Raw genomic sequence first — 26,586 nt, 5'->3', positions numbered from 1 at the left:
CCCCTTCTGTCTTTAAAAAAAGAACACCCACAGTCATTACCTAAAAGTTATAACAGAAAAAGGTAAACAAACAAACAAACAAACAAACTCAAAAACCATCAATTTTATTTTTCCCTGTCTTTCTCTTCAAAACCTCATGAAATATTTCTCTTCAGCCAACCAGTTAGAATAACTGGGTTCCTCACAGCTATAAAGAAACACATCCATCTCTTAGAGTCCCTACCTTTACCTCGGTAATTCCACAGTTTGTTTGCTTTTCAAGCAGACAGAAGTTTGACTACACAAAATTACTTGGTTTTCATTCCATTAGTTTAGTTAAGGCACACAGCAGTTTTAAGTCATTTAAGAGTCTAAAACAGAGGGTTGATTCCTATGTATGTAGACACTAGAGCTTTCAGAGGAAGTCAGACACATTAATTTTCTTCTAATAGCTCTTGGCCTTTTACTAAGGCCTGAAGTGTAGCTGAACACATTTTGCTCCATTTCATGTAAGCCAGTCACATTCTACGTACAAATAGGAGAGGAGGAGAGAAACAGGGAAAGAAATCATCCAGATGTTGGTAACAGTAAGATAAGCACAAAATCATAAACAAATTACCAACAGCTTTGAATAATGGCCCACAGCCAAAGCACAAAGATAAGAACAAAATATAGCAGTCAGATGCTACGTTCCCTGACACCATGAAAAAAAAAAAAAGAAAAAAGGAAAAAAAAATTTTCTAGAACTATGCTAGTTTAAATGTATCCCTTAGTATTCCTTTCAAAATGTCCAGTAGCCAAACAAATGCAGTAAAGCATCACATCAGGATCCTTAAAGGAGAAGCATACGAAAAGGCATACCTTTACATTTCTGACTGTTGTCACTTTGTCGTCAACTTCCACAATCACTCTTCCTCCTTCCGCACTCTCTCTGGAATCAAAACACATTCAAAAATTCATTTGAAATATGAAGACTCAGATGCATTTCAAATTCATAAACTAGAAATTTGCATTCCCTTTCAAGAATTTTAGAAGAGACAAAAAACACTTCATAAAACATTTATTCCTAAAGGGAACGTAATTTCACTTTAGAAACATACACTGCATTGTTACTCTGAAGCAGAGCAGAGCCTTTGTAGACTGGCAGTGTTTTGTGCAGTAAGGATCCAAGTCACAGACCCACAAAATACAAGTGTTGTCAGGTATTATAATCTAGTTTTTACCACATAAACCAAAGATTTTATTGTAGTCCTCAAGAAAGTTCTTTTTAGCAAAACAAGCCTGTCCTGAAATGTGATCAGTTTGATTGCTCCACAGCTGCAAAGCACCATGCACTTCTATACTTTATTTGCATAAAATCACTTGGTAATCACCTGCTTTGGCATCATCAGTTTAGTTTTAAGGCAGATAAGACAAAATGAGGGTTAGAAAACTGAAATCTGATTGACCACCATTCATTTGTGACTCCAAATGTCTGTTTTAACAGATTTCTTTACATTTGTACAGGATGTAATTACTTCCTAAGGCAATTTCTGCTTTCATTGGCAGCTTTCAGTCAGAACTAGCACAGTGCAGCCTGCCTTTTTGTCAGTTGAGTAGTTTTGTTCAAATCTCAACTGAAAAAATATACACCAAATTTCCAATTCTAAGTAAGTGGAAAATCCAAATAAAAGACCACCATAGGTTTACTTTTAAATATTTAACCTCATCTTCTATAGTTGCTGAACTGTTCCAGATGAAGTTTAAAAACAATTAGAAACACCTGCCTGAAACAGGTGTTCATGCATGGAATAATTCTAGTAACTCGCAGTAACTTTAAAAGTCAGGGTATTCTCACAGAATATATAAGAAAACTTCAACAACAGCCAGCACCTTCAGTCCCACCAGCACTAATTATGAGAAACTCACTGACTTCAGGCCACACTTGCCATACAAACTCTACAAACGTGTATTTATATGGTTCTCATCACCGATATACTCATAGACTGAAGTCATTACTAGAGATCTAACATAAAGAAATTCCAAATACAAGACGTTAAAGGTATAAAAATTACTCTCAAATATAAAGTTAAAATGCTCACATTTAAATACTTTCAATGACAGTACAACAGAAACAAGAGAAAATCAAATTACCACACCACAGTCTAGCACAGGGTAACGATGATTCTTCACTACACAGCAGCTGAGTAGCTTTGTTCAAGACTCACTAGAAAGCTAGCAGCAAATAGAAATAAAACTAATCTGCTCTGGATGTAGATTCACAGCATACTTATCTCAGCTGATGGCTGTTACGAAGGGACAATTTGTGTTCTCCTGACCAATACCTCACATGTGTTCTCATTTCTTTTTTTGTGTGTGCATGTGTGTCTGATCTAGCAATCACACCCCCATACAATGACTCAGATCAGCTGTGATCAGAAAACACACACAACTGCAAAAGCCAAAGCAAGAAAAAGTTCATGGGTATGCAGTGGTGGAACAGAGCTGCTTTTGCAATAGCTCACAGCTGAAAGAAAGAGAACTGAGTTTTTTCTAAATAGAATCATTAAGGTTGGCAAAGATTGGTAAAGGTCTCTAAAATCATCTAGTCCAACAGGTCATCTACCACCAATACTGCTGAATAATGTTCCTAAATAATACATCTACCCATTCCCTTAAAGGCCTCCGGGGATGGTGACCATACCAGCTCCTGAGCAGCCCGTTCCCACTGGAATTGCACTCATTTGGAGAAGAAATTCTTCCTAATATCCAACATAAAACAAAGCTGGACTTATACCTGTTTCCAGTCCTAAAAACTATTTGTTCAGCCTCCCTGTAAGTATGTGTTTATTTCACACTTCACTTAGGTACAAAACAGAGAACATTAGGAAAGGAAGCCCAGTTTAATATCTAAAGTCCAACAAACAAAGCACATTTAGCACATTTACAGGTGTTGCAGATGTTCTGCCTTAATTCCAAATTCCAAACACTACAAGAAGCTCTTGCAGCAAAAATCATGTATGTTCACACAGGTTATATACATGTATTACAGTTTGTATTCGAGTAATAAAACAATATTTCATCCTCACTGAATGGGTGCTCTGCTCTACCAGTATGAAAGCTGTATTACTTGTATCAAAAAAAATCATCCCCAAGATTCATTTCTCTTGTGATACGTTTGACTCCCACTATTCAGAAATCACAGTGATCTAAATATTCAGCCTCCCTATCATCCATTCTCTTCCTTTTTGAATAAATCGTGCTGTGCTTGGGAAATGCTCTCTTCTAAGTTACTTTGTACAAACAACCTTTTCCTCATGCAGTGCTGCAAAAAGATCGTTTTGTGGACAAGCCTGCACCTTCCCAAAAAGCTTCAGCAAAATGCAAACCCAGTGACAGACCAGTAACAAAAATACAAAATGCAGCAGCAAGGCTGCAACAAGGAGCTACAAAAAAGACTCAATGGAAGCAGTGGCAGTCCTACTGTGGCAGTCCAGCCAAAACCAGGGGGAGCTCAATGGAAAATCTCCGTTAACAGTTGCTGGTCCTTTGACAAATCATTTCTGCAGCCCATCAAAGCAAACACAATCCTAGAGAGACAGCAGATGCTGAAAGACCTGGAAGAAGGAGCCAGCAGAACTGAATCATGGGAGGATCAAGGCTCCCTTAGAGCAACATTTCCACATCTTGCTGGATTGCATAGAAACTAGGTCAGATTGCAGAGTGCAGAAGTGCAAATAGGTACACAAAACTGGAGGCAGCAGTGAGTGGGAGAAGGGCAGTTGCTTATTTTAGGCTTTATAAAACTTCCACCACTTCTCCTCCACCCTCTCAAATAATAGTCATGCACTTAGAGAACAAAGGAGCTGACTTTTGAAAGTTGCACGTTTATTTTAAAAACATGTACATGCAGTAAAACAAAAATAATGGAGTCACTAGCACTAGACACGTAATACAACAAAACATCTTCTACAACAACTGAGCACCAAATACTTGAGGTAATTAAACATAATAAAGCCAAAATATACCACTCAAGTACATGAGAAATCCTAAATAGTTCTTGAAAGAATGCAGTACACACCTTCTTATACATATTTAAAAAATAACCCTGCAATGCATTTCTTGCGTGCATCCTATGCTTTTCCTGCCAGTGCCCATGACTCAAGCTAACTCCAAAACCAATTTCAGCCTTGAGAGTCCAGCACTGAGAGTTGATAGTGCCTTCAGCCATGAGAGCTTCTGCACTGTACTGACAAGGTACCCCCAACCACAACCCAGCCCAGCATCTCTCCATGACAGCAGCATCTTCTGTATCCTCAGCCTTGCTGCTGTAACCTGGGAGACTCACAAGCTGCAAACAGTATGAACACGCTTCCTTTGGCTAATGCAGGATTTATTTTTAAAATATTAGCAATTAAAAGAAATAAACAAACAAACAAACAAAAAAAAAACAAAACCACCACCTAAAACTTGTTTTCAGTGTTTTTCATTATGCGGGACAACCAATACTATTTGGGATATTACTTACTAAGTATTTTACTGGGTCTTGTAAAAGAAGAGTGCACACCCAGTCAGCAACTTTCCTACCAAATTCAGAACAGATGTTGATAAAAGTCTATATTGAAGCCAAGTACACAAAGTTCACCAAGACAACACACTGCTATACTAGACATGCAGCTCAAGTTATCTGTACAAAGCTTTCACTGGCTCTAAGAACAGCTGAGGCAATACGATTGATGGTGATTTTTGTCTATGTGGCTTCCCTCTAGCGTTCTTTGTGAAGATAATACAGCAACAAAAACAGGAATATTTGGTGCAGAGAATCCTGAGCCGTTGCTGGCGCTCCCTCAAGATAAAGACCTGCTCAAATGGTCAACATTTTCTTGTTCATATTCAGACTTTTGATATCTTGATGGGAGGTGTTGGATGGCCTCCTCCGGTGGCCCTGTGTGTGCTGTTTTTGAAGCCTTGTACTGCTGTAACATGAGTGTCAGGCATCTTCCTGCAGCAATCCAGTGCTGCTCACGATTCACCAGTGCTTTGAACAGCCTTGAAATGACACTGCTTTCTGTCTTAGGTAGAGGCATTTAGAGGGGGAGGAGGGTACAGAGAGGAAAAACTTATCTATACCACCAGTGCCCAAGAAGCATGAAAGGAGGAGGATTTGAAACAATATTGCACCCCAGTCAGTCCAGTTTCAATCAAAACCGATACTTTTCCACCCTTGATTCCCTAACTGAGTAACAAGACATTCATCAACTTTAGCAAAAATGAATTCTGTGCCTACACCGTGTGATTTCCTTGGAAATCAGAATTTAGATACACTGATCAGTTTTCATTCCAATGGGACAGAACCACAGTCCGTGATCACAGTTAAACAAATGACTGTTTCTCTGAATGCTGCAATGTACCCTCATCACTCTTGCATAATTATTTATCTCATTATACCACAATCAGCTCTGATGGTGAACAATTAAATTGTAAAAAGCAGACATTCAAAACTTTTAAAAAAAAATACAAAAAAACCTATGGCACAGATAGAAAGATGGCTAGAGAATTTTAGAAGAGTGGGATTAAAGAAAAGGAAATTGGGGAAACTCTATGCAAATTCCATGTGCATATCTTGTACTGCACAAAGGTTTCACAAGAGCAGCTTCCAACCTCTGCACCATGCCCAGGGCAGATGGGCAGCAATACCTTGCATAAATCACATTATTTTACATTAATACAGTTTTACTCAGAGAGAAGGCATGGTCTTAGAAATCAAAACTGCCAGGCACAGACTTGGTTCTAGCCAGGTTATTTAATTATATTATGTCTGATTTTTCTTTGCTGCATAGAAAATAAAAAAAATAATAATAATAATAATTAAAAAATCTGATCCCTGCTCCAAATCATTCTGATGCCCATAAAGTACTTACAGGACTTTGTGGTCTATGAAAATCAAAAATTACAGTTAATAGAGTTTCAAAAGGTTGTGGTGATGTTGTTTTAGGATATTGTTGCAGATGCTTTTGCAGGCAAGAGAAGCGAAGAAAGATCCAGCCTCTTACTTCAGACATCAGACCCACCAGCAGCTTGCACCTTGTATCAGGCACAAGGCTGTCACATAACATCAGCAGAAACATCACTGTGGTTGCAATAGCCTTGCAGCATTTGGACACTCAGAGCACATAGAGTTCAGGCCTTTAAAGAAGCCAGAAAACTTGTCCCGTGGAAAAGCTAGAAAGCATGCTCAGTGTGACTGCAAGAATACATCTGGGAAAGGTTGCTGATGCAGTGCCCTTACAAAAACACAGATGTTGCTTATGCAAACGACCTGTTAATGCCAAGTATGGTTACTAAGAGAAAAGAGCAGCCATCTCAGTGATAGTTTACACAAAGCTTTAAATAATAGACTAGGCAAAGGAAAATAACTAATCTGAGTGAACTAAGGGAAAAGATGTTAAGATAACCTTAATAATAGGCTAGGTTACAAAACAGGACATGTGAATGTAAAAATACATTTCTTTGGGATAGAGAACTCCTTTATAAACACAAAATTGGCTTTCTTCAAAACAAAACAAAAACCTCAGCTCTTCTGTGGAAAAACAAAACAAAAAGCTTGAAATCATGAACAATGCAGAACCAATGCAATTTGTGCAGAATTTCAGACAGCTCCTGGAGGTCCAAGACAGCTTTCCCACCATCAGGTACCAGCCCTGAACCCACAGCTTTTGGGAGAATTGGCAGGAACTGTCAGGTAATAAAAGGACACAGAGGAACAGCACTCAACTGTAATTTTTCATTTTCATGTTCATCAAAGCAGCCTGCCATTCATCTGGGCAATGGCGTGAATCACCAAGGTTACATATCTGCAATATGTAATTGAGAAAGGTGATAAACTACAGTCAGGGTATAAGACAGACACTTCACTGGCATGACTATATTCCATGGCCTGCCTCATTCTAAACTTTGTCGTAATGAGAGGTATCCGAACAATCCTGAACAAACTAAAAGGTGTTTCCTACTCTTGCATGTCACCTATTTTTTCCTGTATTTAGACCTTTTCCTTTCACAGAGACATTCCAGTCTCTTAGAAATCAAGAGCAACTTCACCATTTTCTCAAAAAAAAAAAAAAAAAAAAGCAGTATTTTGTCCTGTATTTGACAATTACGTCCATATGGAACATATGCTGAATAATAAATCCAAATTCTGCTTCATCCATTCTGCAGATAAATTTTCATCTCTAACATATTTCTTGTGCTAATGTAAAATATATACACATTTCTAAGTAAGTTATTTCAATTTACATCCAGTAAAGCACTTAATAGAGATGATGGCAATACTCCAATAACAGCTAATTTCTCCAACACACATTTGAGCTTCAGAGTTTAAGTTGATCGGAGAAAAGTAACAAAAAGAAGAAAAAAATGCTCATATCTACCATTATAATGGAAAACATATCTCCTCTCCCTGCAAACCCCATTATTTTTGTCCAAGAAAAATACAAATACAACCTCTTTAAAAAAAATTATCTAAGAAACAGAAAAGCTAACTTAATCAGAAACTGAAATTATAAACAAAATGTAACTGCATTAATGATGCCAACACCTTGCGTCACTACACTTCAGATGTATGTAACACAAGTGTATATCAAGTTGAATAAAGTTCAGGAATTGGGGGATTTTTTTATTTTTTATTTTTTTAATGTAACCAGAAAATGCTTTTGAATTATGAACCTCAACTCATCTGGCTATATTTGCTCAGAATATATCCCCCTTAACAACGGCATTATGAAGTTTTAGGAGTGAGATACTATAACAACCAGAACAGGAGAGCTCATTTGTGAGTTAATAAAGATCCCAACAGCATCTTTCCATTAAGAGCTCCTCGCCTGTCTCTTCTTTACCGGGTTCCACAGGCAACTGAATACAGTTTTCCAACAGCAGAACTTGCTTTCTGTTTTGCTGGGTGCTACACATGCAGCTCCCAAACCTCAGGGGAAGGTGGTTGACTCACCATCCCTGGATGTGTTTAAAAACTGTTTGGATGTGGTGCTCAGGGACATGAATTTAGCGGGGAGTTGTTAGTTAGGGTGGTATGGTTAGGTTGTGGTTGGACTTGATGATCTTTAAGGTCTTTTCCAACCTGAGTGATTCTGTGACTCTATGATTCTCAGAAAGCATCCCAGGGAAACTTGTACACCCTAGTGTCAAGGTAATTTACCTTGTTTCTCGGCCAGCCATGTGACTTCCATGTCTGGACCAGATCGAGTATCACACCACCATGCTGCAGCATATTCCACAGCAGCACTGGAGAAATAGGAAAGAGTGCCTGTGTCCCTACTTCATATAGTTACATACTAGCATTACATTTTTAATCAACAGCTTTTACCCCTCAGCCAAAAACAACATTAGGCTTTCATTACAAAAGTTTGATATCTAACAGACCAAGCAATAGTATATCTGGAAATAAACCACAGAGGGATTTCACCAGTTCCTAGCTCTTGTTTAACACCTGAAAATTATTGCTGTAGTCAATTTACTGCACCCGTTCAAGTTTCCAAATTTCATTCTGAGGAATCAATGTGGTTATGCACAAGTATCTGTGTACCCACACATAACAAGTTCACTTTATTTCTTGGTACTTAGGATGGCAAATATGTAATAAAGATTTTCAGAAGAAATGCTACTCCAGGGAACACACTGGCAGGATTTTACACTCAGGACAATGCTTTGATGACAAAAAATAGTCTATTACTAAAGCGTAGTCTGTTACTGTATAACTGATGGCATTATGAAGAACGTTGGCTACAAGCTCTTAAAAGCCTAAGGAAAGGAAAAACTGCATTCTGTACAGCTGTATGTGCTTTTTAGCTACTGAAGATTATTTGTGCGTAGGAGTTCTCTGATGAAGAATGCATTTCGATGGGCGCTGTACAGGCAAAGAACAAAAAGACCTCTCTTTACTTGGCCTTATGCTAAGTAACAAATAGCAGATGCGAATAACATGGATTATAATAAATGGATACTTTAAACAGAAAGTAGAATTTTATGATCTCCCATATAAGACCTTTTAACTTCTGAATATTCTGTAAATTGAAGATGCAAAACCAGAATTCACCCACTCACATAAATTAAACATAGCAATGGACAAGTTTGGATAGTCTAGAAATGACCACTAACACTTTAGTGCTAGCCATTGATCACAGATTTTTAAACTCTTGAAAATGAAAACCTTAATCACTGGAACTGCAGTTGCACACACCACAGTACTTCAATCCAGCTTAACCCAAAGAGTTTTTGTAGGAAGCTTTTCCTTTCAAAGTACCTAGGAGGTCCATGGAGCTGTGGCAATCTGTTAATGGCCATCACGGCTACGTGTACAGAAAGTGTGAGAGGTGCATGTGACCACAACATGAAGTGGTTTAAGAAACTAGAACGGAAAGTGTAAGCCTCTATCCTCACTGATCCCTATCAGGGTTACATTAAGTATTCAAGTATTTGCTACTTGCCTTGAATTTATCATGTTTGAGCAAGTTCTCCCACCAGAGCCTTCATAGGCAGCATTCAATTACTTCCCCTTCCCTTTTACAAAACACAAAAAGCCATCTGGAATATTTTTGCTGATCCCAGCAGGGGCAACGCAGTACAGGGAACAAACAGCTTATGGCCTGTATGGTCAAATACCACACGCCATCAGTGAGGCTGCCACAGGTGAAGCAGTAGAGCCGTTCAGTGTCTGCCTGTTACCCCCCGAGCTTCTGTCTCCCCTTTGTTGCATCTCCATGTCAGTGCCAGATTCACTTTGCCCTTGTGCAGGGAGGCTGTCTGGGATCCCACCCACCCAAGATCCCACTCATCCCTCCAAACTATGCTGCTGTCACACCACTGATCCTCTCAACTATGCCAAAGGTTTTCCTGTTCATCACACCTCACCTGGCAGAGCTATGGGCACAATTTAATGCTATGATGACATATGTACAGTTACGTGCTACCCACTGGGGAAGAAACATTCAGCCAAATGCGATGTAAAGCCAAATGCTATTGTGGGAGAACTGGCTGCATGACGAAATACATCACCAAGTCAAACTTTGAAGCTCTTTCAACCTCTGGTTAACCCTGCAAGACTCTGCAAAATGGTCCCGTGGTCTGAATAGCTTGATCTCATTACCAGGTTTTCATTTTAATGTCAATACTTCTATGCTAGGAATGGTGAACTATATGGAAGAAAATAAAAACAAGAAATGTCTCCAGCATTAAGCAAAGAAGGTCCAAACTTAACTTATTTCCATGCTACAATTTGTCTTAAAATACGCCATCATCTGTCAAAACGTGTTCCATTCACAGCTGTGTTATAGATCAGAATTATATATATAAAAAAAGAAACGTGTTTGTATAAGATAGTTATGGATTTTTAAATCCGCTAAATTTGGGTTAAAAGGTAAAAAAGCACAATGAGAACTCTGCTCCATGGGAGGGCCATCTACCACAGGCCCACGCAGCCAGAAGACGCTGTGCGGGACTCACGCTAACGGGGCGGGCTGCCCCACATCAGCGCTGCCCTCGGAGCTCGGACCCGTCCTCAGATCACTTCCGCCTGAACGCTACAGCATTTCTCTAACAGCAGAAGCAAATTACCGGCCACTAAAATTTGGTTTTCTTTTCTTTCCTTCCCCAAACTTCCGAACTCCTCACAGTTTTACTGATGCGTTGCAGCGGCCCCCCGGAGCTGCCTCCGGGCCGAGCTGCGTGCTGGCCGGGACCACAGCCGAGCAGCCGGGAGGGAGCAGAGCAGGGCGGCAGAGGGAATATCCGGCCCCTGTCTGCTCGGGACAAACGGCCACAACCAAAGGGGAAGAGCACGTTCCCTCGCGTTGGGTGACAACGTTCAGCCTAGAGGAGCTCAGCGATAAAAGCCGAGCAACCTCCCCTGCTCGTCAGCATTCCGGAGGGACACATCCCGCCTCCTCACCCGACGCTGCCCACCGCCGGCTCCTTCCCCAGCCGCAGCTCCGTCCTTCCCGGGCCCCTCGCAGCCGTCCGGCAGCGGCACGGCCACCCGCGCTCCCTTCACGATCCCCGCCGCACCTTTTGCTCAGAGGCCGGACCCGCACGGCCACCTTGACGTTTGCCATGGCTCGCCTTACGCCTTGCAGCTCCGCACCCGCATCGCGCCCCCAGCACGACCACCCAGCGCCCGTGGTAGAGCCGCCCCGTCCCGTGCAGCTTCGCCTCGCCCCGCCCCGGGGCAGGGACACAGCGGGGCCCGCCCCGGCACTCCTCGCTTCGGCGGCAGGGAAAACTGCGGAGGGAGTCGGGGAAAACCCTGCCCTAAACAGCTGTGAGGGCCGGGCTGGAAGTTTTTGCAGTCCTTCCAGCAGCGAAACTGGGCATTTTTGGTGCCTATTTAAAAGCCAACTGGCGGTCGCTGCGCCTACCGTAGGTCTGGCCGGATAAGGAGCCAGGAGCCGCCGCTCGCGCGTTGCTCCGCTACACGTGCACCGCTGCAGCGGGGGCTCGCGGCTCAGGCGCGAGCGCCGACACGCGGCCGCTGCGGCACGAGGCCCGAGCGGCCGCGATGGTGTGAGGGCGGCGGTGCTGTGAGCGAGCAGCACGGGGCGTGCTGGGGAGCACCGAGCTGTGGCGGGTTTTATTTTCAAGAATAAAACACTCGTGGTCTACTCCTTTATACTTTTGATACATTTATTTCCAAGTAAGGTGCGGGCAATCCAGAACTCCAGTGTGCTTCCAGCACGAAGCATCCCACATTTGATTAACGTGACAGGAATTTAAGGGAGGTAGTAAGGAATTGATTAACACTGAAGGAACGCTAAGCTTTTGAGCACTTGCAGTTGCTTTAGAAACTCCAACCTTTATGCATTTATTGTAATAAATCTGGATTTATATTATTATACTATTATTCTATTATATTATCTGGATTCATTGTAGTGCATTAAAATACCCCATGACCTGCAATTGAAGGCAATCACAATCTATCAAACTGACAAAAGTTTTACATCTAGAGTAATGTAAAAACCATCAGAACTTGAAAAAAAAGATTTTAAAATATTGTCCTTGACAGTTACCAGTGTGACTATGGGGATGTGAGAGCATCAGGTACACCCACAGGCAAGACACAGGATGCCTTGGGATATTCTGACAGGCAAAAAGAAACAATCTTCCCCCCAACCCACACCCATAAAAAAATAATCCAAACCCAATGCGGTCATTCACTTTTATTCGCTGCATTTCAGAATATTGAAGATTGTGCTGTATCTGAATAGGCAACTACAGTACCTTTACACCAGATAATCCTTGCCATGTAGACCATTGAAACAACCCTGCATTTTGTACTTTAAGTATAGCTCTCCTCAAGAGATCGTGTTTCTTAAACTGCAGAAATATTGAATCTAAATGAAAGGTGCCACAACACAGAAACCTTCCAGACTGAGGTTCTTCAGACTCAACGCTCTTCCCAACTCATGACCCTTCACAAATCCATACAAACTGTGAGCTGCTGTACGTTTCAATAGGTTTAATGACCTCATATGTCCATAGCTAATGGCATCAGCTAAATTCCACCATCTCCACAGTCAACTCTCCAATAATGGGTAGAGCAGAACAAGGAAGTATGTTCAACTTTTTGGATATGGGAAAATGTACATATTTATCTTTATTCAAAGGAATTATGATGAACAAAGTAACTGGAACTGTTCTCATCCTATTTCTCAAAGTCTTAAGTTACAATAGCTTTAATTTACCTGATGTAAACTATCACTGTAAGGCAACTTAAGACAGGTTAAACCTGGGATAAAGGCACTGGACTAAAAGTCTGGATTGCTTAGTTTCTGTTACTTCCCATCTCAGAAAAACAGAAGATACAGCTCTTCTGCAACTGTGTGGAAGACCTTTTCTGAATCAGAAAGAACAGTCGTGGGAGTTTGTGCTCAGATTGCGCAGAGTCACATACCAAGTGTTCACATGAAGACTTCATTTAAGGCTTACAGGACTCAAACTCCAGCTTTGTTCTCAGATCTTATCTCTTGACATTCTGCTCCACTTAATCCAAGCCGTTTGTCTTTTTAACTTCACTCAGCAGCAACAAAAAGGAAAGCTAAAGGAAATTCAGCTACACTTGTATATGACATTAGAGAATTTTTAAGCTATACTTTGACATCATGCTCTGTAGAATGATGTGGCTCTCTGAAAATTTCAAGCATTTAATACTGGGTAGACCAATTACAAGTAAATCTTATTAGAGTGTGTTCAACAAAGAGCCAAGTATTTCTTCCTTAACGCTACTTTTTTGATGCAGCTCTCAGATAAATTTGAGTGAAATTTGTGTGGTAATGAGCCACCTGGTGGCTACTTTAAGAAATTAAAGGGTTCCTTTTTAGAAACTGAAGTTGTGCATACAGAGAATTCAGATAACAGAGGTTACAGCAATAGAAATAAATACATCTGCAGCACTTCTCCAGTTTGATCCATGTCTTCAGGATGAAACTGCACATCCCCAAAGGCAATCAAGCTTCTTGATTTATAGATGTCCTGCCAGTGATGTGTTACCAACACATCTTTCAACACATAAAAGTTATTAAGGCTGTGAACTGTAACCATCAACCTCTTGCAAAAAAGAAACAAACAAAAAAACCCCAGACATTAATACTTGTGTAAAATGAGTTGTATTTTAAGAAGGTCACTGAAGACAGGGCAAGCAATAGAAGGGACTGAATAATACAGCTATCACTATGATAGAAATCTGGGTTATTAGAAAATTAGAAGAATTGCTACACATCACCAAGTCCATTCCTTGCTTTTGCAGTCAACAACATCATAACTCTAATAAGCTGTAACTTAAAACTAGTAAAATTTCTTGGTTTGAATCCTTAAGTGCCAGTTTATGCTTCAATCAGTGAGTGTACAGAAGTTAGGCTAAGCAGAATTATTGTGATAGAAAAATATTGAATGGAAAAAAATGCTCACTGATGTTGTAGGTTTGCAATAAACTCCACAAGGAGCGATCTCCAGATCCTTTCTCAGTGGCAGTCAGCACTTAAATGGGATCTAGGAGCTACCTGCTGGTAGCACAGGTGAATTGCCTTTACCTGTGCTCCCGTGGCTGACTCACTGCTTGCCTCAGGTGTTCAATCAGAGGCTCAGGCTGTGACCAACAGTTCCCCTACAGTTTTCATAGCATTCTGTATCATTGTTTTAAATGCAAAGTTCCATAACAAAATAAAGACTTAAATCTTAAAATCTAGTACTTTTATTGAAGTGTTATAATGGCATACAAAATACAGTGTATTATCAACATACCTCTAAAAATGAATAGAGGTTCTAAAGCCAACCAATTTGCACTGAAGATAAAGGCTCAAAGAGTCTGTCAACTATTTCAAAGAGGAACTCTCTAACAGTCCCCTCAGCAGTTGACTACTTACAAGCTACCACTCAGCCATTTATCATCTGTTTTTGTTTTCAATTAGTTGGAAAACACTGAACTACAACGTCAAACATAAATACAACTATCTACAAAATCCCTGTTAACTTAAGGCACAACTGTGTTGCAGTTTCCACAGGAGACTTGCATGGCAGTTCTTCAAGCAATTATCTCACATGAAGAACAATATCATTTGTTAGGTAGATAAGCCCAAGTCCAATTCAGCAGTATTGCAAATGCTGTCAGAATACACTTCTTTTTGCACTTCTCTCCACTGCAGTATTTGCTCAGTCAGCTCTTCCAAGTCTGTCACCAGCACTTCTGTTTTTGTCAAAGCAATGTCCTGAAGCAGAAGAGGATGGGATTTAATCTCCACACATCCTATCAATCTAGCAGGAAACAAAAAGATGCTAGGCAACAAAACAGCACTGAATTCTTAATGCTGGAGGAGATGAAAGGCTCAATTATTATTATTTTTTTGCCACTCACCAGATTCTTCATGAAAGTTGGTACCTGAGGGATCATTTTTACAGTCTGCAAATGGTTTTCCAACTTCTCAATGAAAGTCACAGCCTCAGTCAACAACTCCACTACATACCTGCAGCCAAGAATGAATTCTTAAGTTGTGCAAAACAATGCAGGATTTAATACTTGCAAAGTCTTTCCTGTTTTCCCTGCGGGTTTTCTTAGTCCTCCAGTTTTATTTGAGTTCCTAGTCATCTAATTAACTTCTGTGCAATTACAATTCTTCTGCAACTCTCAGCAACATGTAGGGCAGGAATTACAGAAACAAGTATGCACTTCACTAACAGGACTAGATTTTTAGAGAAGGACTAGTTTTAAAACATGTACTATGTAAATCTGAGAATCATCCACACATTTCTGCGCAAGTCATAACGGAAAAACACCAAAGCTGAAATAGTATTCTTACCTATGCAGAAGCATAACGAAGCGAGCATTTTACACACTCGTTTGAAAATACCTATTTTTCATTGTGTAATATTCAGAAGACAAATCAACTAAGCAAACTGTCACAAAAAATAATTATCACTACTGTTCCATGAATTTAGCAGTTAATAGAATTTTAGCTTTTAGCTTTGGTCCTGCTATCATTTCACCTCTTACTGATGTGAATTAAAGTATATGATGCTTACTGCCTATGAGTTACAATTAATTTTGACTCAATCAAACAAGTATTATTTTTTATATGCCTACTTGTGGAAATCAGCCTTAATAGGCAGCGTCTCTTGACATATAGGCTTAATCAGCCTCTGCCTAAGTCTTCTCTTCTCTTTCAGTACTGCTTCCAAGTGTCTGTTCACATCTTGCAATATCTGATATTTTTTACCTATAAGATAAAATTGCAAAGTTGAAACTGCTGTCCTGCTAGAATAAGAGCAAAATTTCTTCAGCAGAAAGGCAGAAAAAAAATTCTGATCTATTACTCAAGACAATTTACAGTCAATAAACATATCATTACTCCAAGCTACTTGTACTCGATTGTATAGAACTTAACATCAACACTCACCTTGAAGATAGTCATACATACTTTTTAGAGACACAGCTTTATGACTGTTTTGCATTTTGTGTAACTCTAAGTAAACCCACTTCTTAACCTATACCATAGGATAACAATTTTACAATGTACTTCACTATCAAAACACATTATTAGCAAACTAGAATCTTTTTAAGCATCCATCAAGACAAAATGGAAAAAGCAAGAAAAATAAAATAAAATTAATCCTTATGCTCCCAAGAAAAACTAAAGAAAAACAAACAAAAAGCCCTAAATAAATAAGCAAACAAACAAACAAGGTAATTCTAAGGGCTTACAGACGGAGCAGAAATGCGTGCATCAGGTTACTGGAAAATCAGCAAAGCTGCACACAAATTAAGGGAAGGAAAACAAATTACTGATGATTTCAGAACTCCCAATGCTCCACTGAATTTGGGAAACTGAAGACACACAGGGACACATGATTACAAATACGTACACCCACACACACCCCTTCTACTTTAAGTCATTTTGATGAGATTCAAATATTATGCAAGCATTCTTCTGGAGGAAGTTAACAAAACACCTGTCACCTTTAACAAACTATGCAGTGAAAACAGCTGCAGCCTCTTCTAGAAGCATGATGAGCACTATGTAATCAGATGAAACAGTCTGCTGATACGCACCTTTAAGACTCTTGGTGTTTTTACAATACAACCACACTTACTTAAATAAAAAGGATGAACTATGTCTGCTGTCTCCAGCTCCAATTGCAGAAGTTCAGTTTCCAGTTTCTTCTACAACAACAAAAATAAAATAAAAATGCATCTTAAACACATTTTTTGTCTCTCTTTAGGTGGGAAGAAGAAAGAGAGGGAGAGTTAAGAAGGGAGATGGTGCAAGTGTGAGAAAAAGCTTGATCACATGCATGACAGCATGCTATCAAGCTCTCTCAAGTTTTAGATTCTATTTTTGATTAATAGGAAGACAGTTTAAAAAGAACAAACCAAACACCACCAGCACACAAAGACAAGAAAATCACTATTTGGTGATGTATTGGGAACTTCTGCTTCAAAAGACAGATTCTGCAACTCATTCCTAAAACATAGATGCTTACTAGTCCTACAAAGCAATTTCATAATCCAGATCCTGCTCAAGAACTTCATAGCCCAAGCTTTCTGCCTTTGGAGAAGACAGTTCTGTGGTCTTGATTGTCTTAAGCTGAGAGAGAACCTCTCAGGAGAATCTTAGCTTTAATTATTTTTAACGATAAATGAGCACAAAAGCAACAGGTATCTTCCTGTGGCAGAAAATTCAGGTCATTTTGGCTAGACAGGAAAAGACTGAAGAAAGTACAGAACAGAACAATAAAGTCTTTCAGGACACAGAACTGCTCCTTTGCAAGCAAGGACAAAAATTATTGTTTCACTCACAGCACAATGAACATTTGTCAGAGACGGTACTTTGTAAGCATAACCTTTCAGCAAGAGGCTACACAGCCACTCTACCAGGAGCTGAAAGTGTCCTTTCTTTCTGCCAGTCATATGGGGTAATGCCAGTTAATTCATTCTCCAAAAAGTTAAAAGCCAAGTTTGTCACACTTTTGCAGTAGCTGCTGGAGTTTACATGACTCAATTCAACAGACACAGTCTGCATACCAGCAAGCAAATGCTCAGAAAACATCACCATAAAATACAAATCAACAGACAACTCAGGCAGTAGGAAGTGACTAAGGTTACCTTTTGCTAACCAAGAAAATGGTCCAGTTGCCTATAAAGAAACACATTTTTGGGGAATGTAAGCGACCTACAGACTCTTATTTGTTCTTCAGTTCCTACAGAAAGGTAACACTTCAAAGACACAAACTGCTACATCTTTCCAGTTACACTGAGAACTTATTTAATCATTTCACTCTTTGTTTTATGCCAGGTAAGCCTCCAGAACACACACACATTTGACAATGGCACACTGCAGTCTGATGCCTCATTAGTGACATGTATTACTTGTACAGATGAGGTGCTAAGTGCGCGTTGACAGAAGTGGAGGCCATACTTACCTCATTGATTTCTGCTCGAATCTTCGCCATTTTTTCCCTCTCTGAAAACCTCACAAAGCATTCAAATTCTTCACAGGCTAAATCCAACGTCTCCTGTGAAAGGAATGCAACATGAAATGGCACAGTCAGCGGCACAAAGGCAAATTCTCAATATTGACTTTTAATAGTCTAAACTTACCGTTAGCCTATCACCCTGAGAGACAGAGTTAATTTCTTTCAAACAACTAATAAAACACAAGCGTTACTTTGGGAACATCAGCACAAGCTAAAAAAAACCCCAAATCATAAAGGACTGCTCTGCAGTCACTTCCTAAGGTATTGGTTTGCTCGCTTTGACCGCCTCCGGGAACGGGGCATCACGGCTCTGCGGGCAGCTGGGCCAGCGCCTCAAAGCCCCCTCAGCGGAAGATCCTCCCTTTTAGCTGCAGAGTCGCTGGCGGGAGCTCCGCGCGGCCCCGCGCCGTACCTGGCTCACAGAGCCCTCCGCCACGCACTCCTCCAGCACGGTCGCGATCTCCGTGGGCTCGTCCGACCCCCAGGGGCCGGAGCAGGGGCCGGAGCAGGGGCTGGAGTCGCTGCCGACCGGTTCGACGCTCTGCCAGACGCTCTGCCTCAGCCTGCAGCAGACCTGCCGTGCCTCTCGGCGGGGCCCGGGGCTGGCGGGCGCCGTTGCTGCGGAAACCAAACGGCGGCCCTCCGCCATCCTGGGCGACCCGGAAGGGGGGCGGCGGGCCGCCGCCACGGCGGGTGTGACGGCGGGCTGACAAGGTTCCGCTTCCGGAGGAGCCGGTGAGGGTTCCTGGCGCTCCAGGTTTCGAAGGGAGGGGGAAGCGCGGCGTGAGGCGGCTTAGAAGTGAGCGACCCCCGCGGGTGCGGCGGCCGCCTGACCGCGTCGGGATCGGTACGGAGCTGCGTCGGGGCTCCCCGCGTCGCTTTTGGCTCCTGGCGGAGCTGCGGCCTGCGGCTCGGTGCGGGCTGTGAGCTGTGGGAAGTGGGTGTCAGAACAATTTTGCTTTGTGATGCAGAATTTGGGTCGTGCTCCTCCATCGCAGAATAAGAGAATCTGTCTGAAAGCACCGCTCGGACTCCGTACACTCGAAGAAGAAGCGTTAGGATGGGAAACAGTGCGTTGAAAGCCCACCTGGAAACAGCACAGAAGACCGGGGTGTTCCAGCTGACGGGAAAGGGACTCACAGAGGTAACGTACCTATAAGGACATGTGGCCGTTTGTCGGTGGGACTGACACTGCTGAAGAGCAGTTCCCACTTAGGTGTGGTCATAATGCACCACATAGTGTATTTCTTATAAATAGGGATGGATAATGTTATCAGAAGAATGTTTTTTTCTTCTCGGCAGAGCAGATTTTTGCTTGCACCGTCTTCTGGTTGAAGATTTGCCTGTCAGGACACTTGCAGGCTACTGATCTTATGCTTAAAAGTGAATGTACCCCAAAGAAGTAGTGGATACAGCATTGTGCTGTTAAAAAAAATAAATAAGAAAAAGGCTTGGAACTTCAGGAAAAAATGTAATTTTACAACAATATTGCTACCTAGAAAGATCCTCCGCAATTTTTCATGCTTAGATATTTGTGCTGCATTTAACTGTAGCCTGTACAGGATGTTCACATTGCTGCAAGCATCTTGGATTTCAGTATGCAGAAGTCATCTTGACTTTGACTTAATGGCAGAAAAACAAAGAATATCTTTGGACTATAAATCTGCCGAAAATTCACAGGATAGCCAAAATTCAAAGCTGAAAATATATGCAGTAAAGAAATTTGTCAACTACTTTCTACACAACGATGTCTAGATATTGTGATACATATTACAGTATGTAATAGCAATATATGTTTTTCACTTAAAGTTTTAAAGCTTATCACTTGAACATGTGAAGCTGTATCAACTGTTTAGACAGTGTATCTTTTTTCTTCACCCTAGTTTCCTGAAGACCTGCAGAAGCTAACAAGCAACTTAAGGACAATAGATTTGTCGAACAACAAAATAGAGCTCTTGCCACCACTCATTGGAAAATTTTCCCTTTTGAAGAGCCTTGTTCTAAACAACAACAAACTGAGTATGCCTGCTAATTAATATCTCCACAGATTTTTAAAGTAGTACCTGACTTCTCTGATCAGAAACTAAATGTAATGGTTTAACTCTCACAGGATATAAATGGGAAGCTTAGTCATGTAAACTGAAATCTTTGGGATTCATGTACAGGAAAAAATCAAACCATAAATTCTGCAGTACTAGTTGCCAACTTAGTTGTATTATCAGTTTTACAATAACATGTAAGTACAAAAACTGTATAGTTTGTGTGCTCTGACTTGTCTGATCTGAAAGTTTAACAGTGTCAAGTGGTTTAGTATTTGCTTAGAAAACAGGCGCTGAAGATTACCTGTAGAGAATGTTGTGGGCCACTGATTAGTTGTTGCTGCTTCTTTTGGACAAACATGAGTGGAAGGTCAATAAAATTCAGGTTATGTTTATGCTATGAGAGTTGCAGTTTTCTGGATGATAAACAAAATTTTTGCCCCTTTATGGAAAAATTAGGCTGAAGTGAAGAAGCCTTTTTTTTTTCTCTTTTTTGCGTGTTCATTGTGTATTAACTGCCTTTTTTGAAAAACAAATGTAATTTACAAACCTCTTTGTTTCTGTAGTGCAACTCAGGAGTGTTACAGGTTAGACACATGTAGATAGAGTGAGGATGAACTGTAGCAGTGCTTACCTGTTGAGGCTTCTCTGCTGGTCTGATACAGTACAGCTTATTTGAGAATTTACTACTGAGTGAGTGGAGCGATACCTTTAAATGGCTGCAGCAGACCTGAGGCTATGAACTGTGTGGTAGATGAAATGCCATAGAATACATTAGCAAATGGGCTGGTAGAGAGTATAATTTATAGCATTCAATCCTCAAAGCAGCATTTTCAGCTTATGGGTTGAAGGTCTGTCTTGTCTGGAGATTATTTTTAAGATATTTTTAGAAGATGTTTAGAAAGCACATCTTGTTAGCGAGTTTAAGTTTCTATGCAGGGATCGGTGCTTTCATTGGAAAACGTGGAAGAATCCTGTGGGAAATTACTGTAATAAACCACTGTTCTTCATGCAGAAATTTAACATAAATGGTTACAGAAGTTTACTGTTCATTTTTTAGGTCATCTCTTTGTTGTGTGATTTATTTCTAGCTGCTCTACCTGAGGAGCTGTGTAGACTGAAAAAACTGGAAACACTGCATTTGAATGGCAATCACTTGAGGCAGCTACCAGCTGCATTTGGACAACTTTCAGCTCTCAAAACTTTGAATCTTTCTGGGAACCAGCTTCGGACTGTGCCTACACAACTTTGTGGTCTTCGCCACTTGGACGTGGTGGATCTTTCCAAAAACCAGATCCAGAATGTACCTGACAGTGTGGGAGAACTGCAGGCCATTGAACTCAATTTGAATCAGAATCAGGTCTGGTAACAGATGTTATAGGCATGTGGATGTGGGACTCAGTTGTTTACATTAGACATAGTTTGTCCATAGACCATAGGCTGACACAATCAAAACTTTAGAGCTAGAAGATGCATCTCTTCTGCACAGAAGAAATGAGGCATCATAACTACAATTTGTGTACTAATACATTCAACTGACTGATTTTAACAGCTAACATATCCTGCATTTAATTATATAGAAAATATTTGGACAGATACTGAATAGGAATCTGCTTACTATTTTAGAAGAATATAAGTTTCATTATAGAAGAGTATAAGTTTCTTGGCTTTCTTTAAACATTATTATGGCTTATGTACTGCTAATTAGTCATTGTTAATGTAATCTATTTTTGCAAAATGATATTTGTTCCATATCAGTCTGAAGCACAGACCACTTGAAGTAATCATGGATAGCTAACATTCTAATCCCATTTTTTAAAATTCCTACCAGATTTCCCAGATCTCAGTGCAGATCTCACACTGTCCACGTCTCAAAGTCTTGCGTTTAGAAGAAAATTGTCTAGAACTTAGCATGCTTCCTCAGAGTATCCTCAGTGATTCCCAGATCTCACTGCTTGCAGTTGAAGGCAACCTCTTTGAAATCAAGAAACTCAGAGAACTGGAGGGTTATGACAAGGTTTGTATATAGACATACGTTTTTTTTTTTTGAGAAGCTTCTGGTGAATTCTTTAGATATGACTGCAGAACAACCGGAAGCATCATTAACTTTAATATCAGTTCACCCTTAAAACCCTTCAGTTAGACTTCAGCATTTGTAAGGTTTCTTAGTCTAGAGTATCAATCCATTACAACAGATGATAGAAAAAGGTTAGATTTATTAAAGTGTTGTTTAAATGTCTTTTTTGTTTTTCTTTGTAGTACATGGAACGGTTTACAGCTACAAAGAAGAAATTTGCGTGATTTTGTTCTGGTTGTGTGTATCCCTGGTAAGAAGTTAGTGACTGAGCCACCCGCTTCACTGACATAAACCAAGACTGATAAAGGAGATTAGAGTATCCTCTCTATTAGTTGCATACAGTCGGTAAGACCACATTGAATAAACTGGAACTAGAGAGCACAGGTACTGTACTGATGAACCTGCCTAGGGGCCAGTTTTCTTTTTGAGCCGCTATAACTTTTTAACACAGTACACATTCTCTGTTGTCAGGGCTCGTTCTTCCATAGAGAAGGGGAAAGGGTATTCCAAATTTGCCAGTTTCCCTTTGTCAGGAAGCTACTGATTGATTTCTAAGAGAATTATTTCTCCTAGAATCACTTTCCATGATAGTACATGGAAGTTTTGCTTTCAAAGCAGATTCAAAACATTGTATATTTTGCAGTAACTCTTCTACAGTAAACTCTTCTACAGAGAACTTCCACAGATGTTTTAGTTCTTAACTTATACAAATTTTTCTATGAAGCACAGATAGTTATAGCTAATTTTTATTAACTGGCTCTAGTAAACAAATGACTTGAACATTCTTCATTCATACTTCTCTGTATAGACTTTCTTTTCCCATAAGTAAGAATTGCACTACAGTCCTCTACTGCTTGAGCTATGTCAAATAAAAATGAAGTTCACCTTTAGTGTATTCAGTAAAAATGTATACTGCTGGAAAATATCCTTGCACTGACTCTTAGTGAAAGTCTTAGCTGTCTCCCTACTGCTGCTGCCTTAGTACCAAAAGCACCTAGACAGAATTGAAGATGTATGCAATTATTTAACTTATTCTAAAGAAGGAAGTGTACTTGTTTATTTTAGTAAAATGTTTTCAAAAACTCATTTCAAGCTTTATTTGGTGTACCTGCTGCTGTTGTCACTTTTACCAGTAGTATTAAGCTGTCCTACAAACCACCACTTCAGATACACTGTTTCATCAGTTGCTGTTAAGAGTTGTACTTCAACCCTTTGAAAAAGCAGAGAAGTCAAGTAAGTCAACACTTAGGTAGCAATTAAGTTAACATGCACAAAATAGCAAAGTAGGAACTGTACTAGGTGCATTTCTTAGCAAACGAAGATGGATGCACCTCTTCCTAATCAGATGGTCTTCCAGTCTCACTGCATATAGTAATTATTGTTTTATGCATAACCTTTCATACTTGTGGTAAGAAAGGCATTTAGACATTCAACTCCTTGAAGGTGCAGGTGTGAAAATTATATGTAGTCAATGTATTATGCCATCTGCAACTAAGGAAAAGAAAATGAAGTGACCTCTGTGCCAGTGTTTTTCCTCAATATACTAATCTTAATTGTAGTTATCATTTATTTTATAAGATGCTTAGGAATATTGAGTTCCCTGGTCCCGTTGAAGTCTTGTTTCATTCTTAAACTGTAATACTTCTTACAGTATTTTGGGGAACATCAATTAATGATTTAAAGGATGGGTATGATCCATCATTAAACAGGTGTCATGACCTGCAAGTTCCCCAGACTATGAGTGCATAAAGATTGCAATGGTAGACTTAGAGAATTCTATAATATGCAAGAACAGGTGTTTTATTTCTTAGCTTTTAATTACTGACTACTACTATTTACCACCACTAAAGCAAGTAATTAATAAAGCACACGTTATTTCAAGCGTTACCAGCCTGCTGTAATACTTGCCAAATTGCTCTCAGGACTGAGGGTAGTTGATGAAGGACAAAGTTTCACTTCAGAGATGATTTGCATTGTAGAGTCCAGAGTCAGCTAGGTGTTCAGACTCCAAGGTCTTGTCTATCCCTTAGATCTCGAATAGAGATGTTCTCTCAGGGGAGTAATAAGAAAGAAGTTCCATTTTGAGTAGACAGCAAGATATTTTTGGTTGGTAAGGACACAACTACCTGCCACTGCTAGCTTTTGTTCTACCTGTAACTGCCACATTTGTTTTTAGTTTCTTGCTTTCCTAAAGCTTCTCCCCTCCCCTTTAATGAACAAGCAAAAACAATACCATTCTCTGATTAATTTCCACTTTTTACCTGTTATTACAGTTTGTTTTTATAGTTATCAGAGCTACCCCATCCCTATCTGAGGCTCTCAGGTACCTAGAGAGATCAAGGATGGTACAGATTCTTGGGCTAGTAGTTCCTTGTCTGACAGACATCTTCTGTTAGTATTGCTGTCATTATAACCAGGCTGGCGACAGTAGGAACCGGTCTACACTTAAGGACTTCCCCATTCCAGGTGCTATCTTAAACAAGAAGTAGCTGACAGGAAGACAGTGCTTACTATACTGCTTTGTTTTGCATGTCAAAATAATTGCAAGGCCAGATAATCAGAAACTTGTTCCTCTATATTAATAAACTCCACAGATGACAACTTGCAGAAATTTAGCAGTGAATAGGTTAAGCCTCAAACTTGTTTCAAGTTCAGCTCCTTTCAGTTGATACCTGAAATCCAATTTGAAGCAGAAGCTTTCTTCCTACAGACTTGCAGTGCTTGAGACACCCACAGACCAACCCCCCCTTCATTTTAGCAGATTTCCCAATGCATGGGACAGGAGCAACTGACCTAACAGTACAACAGGATAATTTATCATTAATATCATGCACTTTGCAATACTATGCCGTGGATCTGTGGGTGCTTTTTTTTTTTTTTTTTAAACTGAAAATACTTGTTCTCAGGCATGCTGCTCCTCTTAAGCTTAAGTTGTTTATCAGCATTCTTTGTCTGAGATTTGTCAAAGATTTGTATGCAGGAACAGAAAGTAATAGGTATTAGGAAACAAGAGCAGCAGAATACTTGAGAAAGTGTCAGTTGGCACTGCCATAAAAAAAAAAATCTCAGTGGTTTTGAAATATTTGAGATACTACATCAGTATTTCTGTTGTCTATGTGATTGCCAGTACATTTAGAAACCTTTCAGTTACTCATGGCTCTTCTGCTACCTTGGAGTTACAGCATCTACCAGAAGTTTCATCAAGCAAAGGGAAACACACCATGAAAAATACTAAATGCTGCCAAGTTAGTCTTGAACTATACAAATCTGTATCAAAATAGAAGGGGATTTGTTTCAAGAAAAAAATTTCATGTTCTAGGTCACAGTAATGAATGTGTTCAAGTACAGAATAGCATCCAGTTCAGTGACGCTTCATCACTACACTTAATCTATCAATAGTTTTACATCAGCAATTTCTGTTTTCCCTTCTCCTCACCCCTTATGCAAAAGGATTTTATTTCCATGCACAAAAATATATCATTTTACTTTGGAAATTACTGAGTTAGAAAAAGTTAAATGAACTGATTGTAAACTAGGGTATTTTATTTCATACTGATTTCATTTGCTCTCTAATTATTTTTATTAGCTGCATAAATATACAGTTTTCATCTGTTTATTCAGTTAGTATTTAGATAAAGTACTGTTACTTCAAGTGCAAAGGCAAATAAGCACATTTTTCCACAGCAAAGCCTTTGCAGAGGAGGGAGTTTTGCAAGCTACTGCACAAGCAATATGTACTGCAGCTCATATATAGCTACCTGTCAAAAACCTTACTCACTTTTCACGAAGACGTAGGCTAGCTCAAATTTCATAGTATACCATGAATTACTGTATAAATATGCCTAAAGGACATCTACAACACATTCAGAATAATTATATACTCCATTTGTCCAATTCTTAAAAATTTTTAACCTAGCTCTTAGTAAAAATATGCTAGGCAGCCCAACTTTATATGAGAAATGATTCTTCCAAGCCATTTCCGGATACCACTATTCTTTCTTGAAGCTCAGAACTGTTTCAAATCTGTAATCCCTCTATCCTTAAGTGCATTCTGCCAATCTGATGTTACAGTATCAGAGAAAATACTATTTCAAATAGCTTTTCAAGTGCATTGCCAAAAAGTTAGATCTCTGTATTTCATCTACTGGATCCTTGCTTGATATCTGTTACTAGTATTCATCATCTTGAAGAGTAGTCTCATTTCTTATCAGTCCTTCAAAAAAGATGGACACATCTGATAGATTGACATTAGGTGATATTGTCAGTTATGCCAGAATGGAAACTGAATTGTTAAAAAACAACACAAAACAAACAGATCTGTCTTTTCCTCTCCTTCCAGCCACCTCCCTTCCTGTGTTAGCATCAGGGTTTCTATGAAATAAAAATAGAAGGGAAACTTCCTATTTGCATAACAGCAGCAACTAGTTCTGCCAAGTTTTTCAAGGACAGGAAACTAAACAAAGACATTTCTAAATAAGACAAAAT

At 39.8% G+C, this 26,586-nt stretch overlaps 3 protein-coding genes across 3 annotated transcripts in view; 1 reads left to right on the top strand and 2 right to left on the bottom strand.

Moving 5' to 3' along the window:
• Positions 1-11,176, bottom strand: part of STARD9 (StAR related lipid transfer domain containing 9) — a 98,917-nt gene extending 87,741 nt beyond the window's left edge. The window contains exons 1-2 of the mRNA XM_052696120.1: positions 11,032-11,176; positions 841-910 (exon numbers count right to left, since the gene is read on the bottom strand). Coding sequence (XP_052552080.1) covers positions 841-910; positions 11,032-11,078 — 117 coding nt within the window. The 5' untranslated portion in view covers positions 11,079-11,176. The remainder of the gene's footprint in view (positions 1-840; positions 911-11,031) is intronic.
• A 2,430-nt stretch (positions 11,177-13,606) lies between these two features.
• HAUS2 (HAUS augmin like complex subunit 2) lies at positions 13,607-18,685 on the bottom strand. Its single transcript, XM_052696123.1, has 6 exons — positions 18,398-18,685; positions 17,932-18,024; positions 16,603-16,672; positions 15,596-15,728; positions 14,870-14,978; positions 13,607-14,723 (listed from the first exon to the last, which is right to left on the bottom strand). Exons 1-6 carry the CDS (start codon positions 18,632-18,634, stop codon positions 14,577-14,579), a joined length of 789 nt encoding a protein of 262 aa, XP_052552083.1. The 5' UTR covers positions 18,635-18,685; the 3' UTR covers positions 13,607-14,576.
• A 325-nt stretch (positions 18,686-19,010) lies between these two features.
• LRRC57 (leucine rich repeat containing 57) lies at positions 19,011-26,413 on the top strand. The gene is made up of 5 exons (XM_052696124.1): positions 19,011-19,129; positions 19,869-20,004; positions 21,116-21,384; positions 21,856-22,041; positions 22,284-26,413. Exons 1-5 carry the CDS (start codon positions 19,046-19,048, stop codon positions 22,323-22,325), a joined length of 717 nt encoding a protein of 238 aa, XP_052552084.1. The 5' UTR covers positions 19,011-19,045; the 3' UTR covers positions 22,326-26,413.
• Positions 26,414-26,586: the final 173 nt, after the last annotated feature.

This window comes from Tympanuchus pallidicinctus, unplaced genomic scaffold (genome assembly GCF_026119805.1).
Source record: "Tympanuchus pallidicinctus isolate F22 unplaced genomic scaffold, pur_lepc_1.0 scaffold3, whole genome shotgun sequence".
Classification (NCBI taxonomy): Eukaryota; Metazoa; Chordata; class Aves; order Galliformes; family Phasianidae; genus Tympanuchus; species Tympanuchus pallidicinctus.
This window is presented reverse-complemented; position numbering and strand designations above follow the sequence as displayed.

What these genes read in the sequence shown, in the direction of transcription:
- HAUS2 (XM_052696123.1), bottom strand. Translation starts at nt 18,634, where the DNA reads ATGGCGGAGGGCCGCCGTTTGGTTTCCGCAGCAACGGCGCCCGCCAGC. An exon ending in AGTTCATCCTTTTTATTTAA is followed by an intron (nt 15,729 to 16,602) that starts GTAAGTGTGGTT and finishes TTTATCTTATAG; the next exon opens with GTAAAAAATATCAGATATTG. An exon ending in CAACTTTCATGAAGAATCTG is followed by an intron (nt 14,724 to 14,869) that starts GTGAGTGGCAAA and finishes CTTCTGCTTCAG; the next exon opens with GACATTGCTTTGACAAAAAC.
- LRRC57 (XM_052696124.1), top strand. Translation starts at nt 19,046, where the DNA reads ATGGGAAACAGTGCGTTGAAAGCCCACCTGGAAACAGCACAGAAGACC. An exon ending in TCTAAACAACAACAAACTGA is followed by an intron (nt 20,005 to 21,115) that starts GTATGCCTGCTA and finishes ATTTATTTCTAG; the next exon opens with CTGCTCTACCTGAGGAGCTG. An exon ending in AACTGGAGGGTTATGACAAG is followed by an intron (nt 22,042 to 22,283) that starts GTTTGTATATAG and finishes TTTTCTTTGTAG; the next exon opens with TACATGGAACGGTTTACAGC.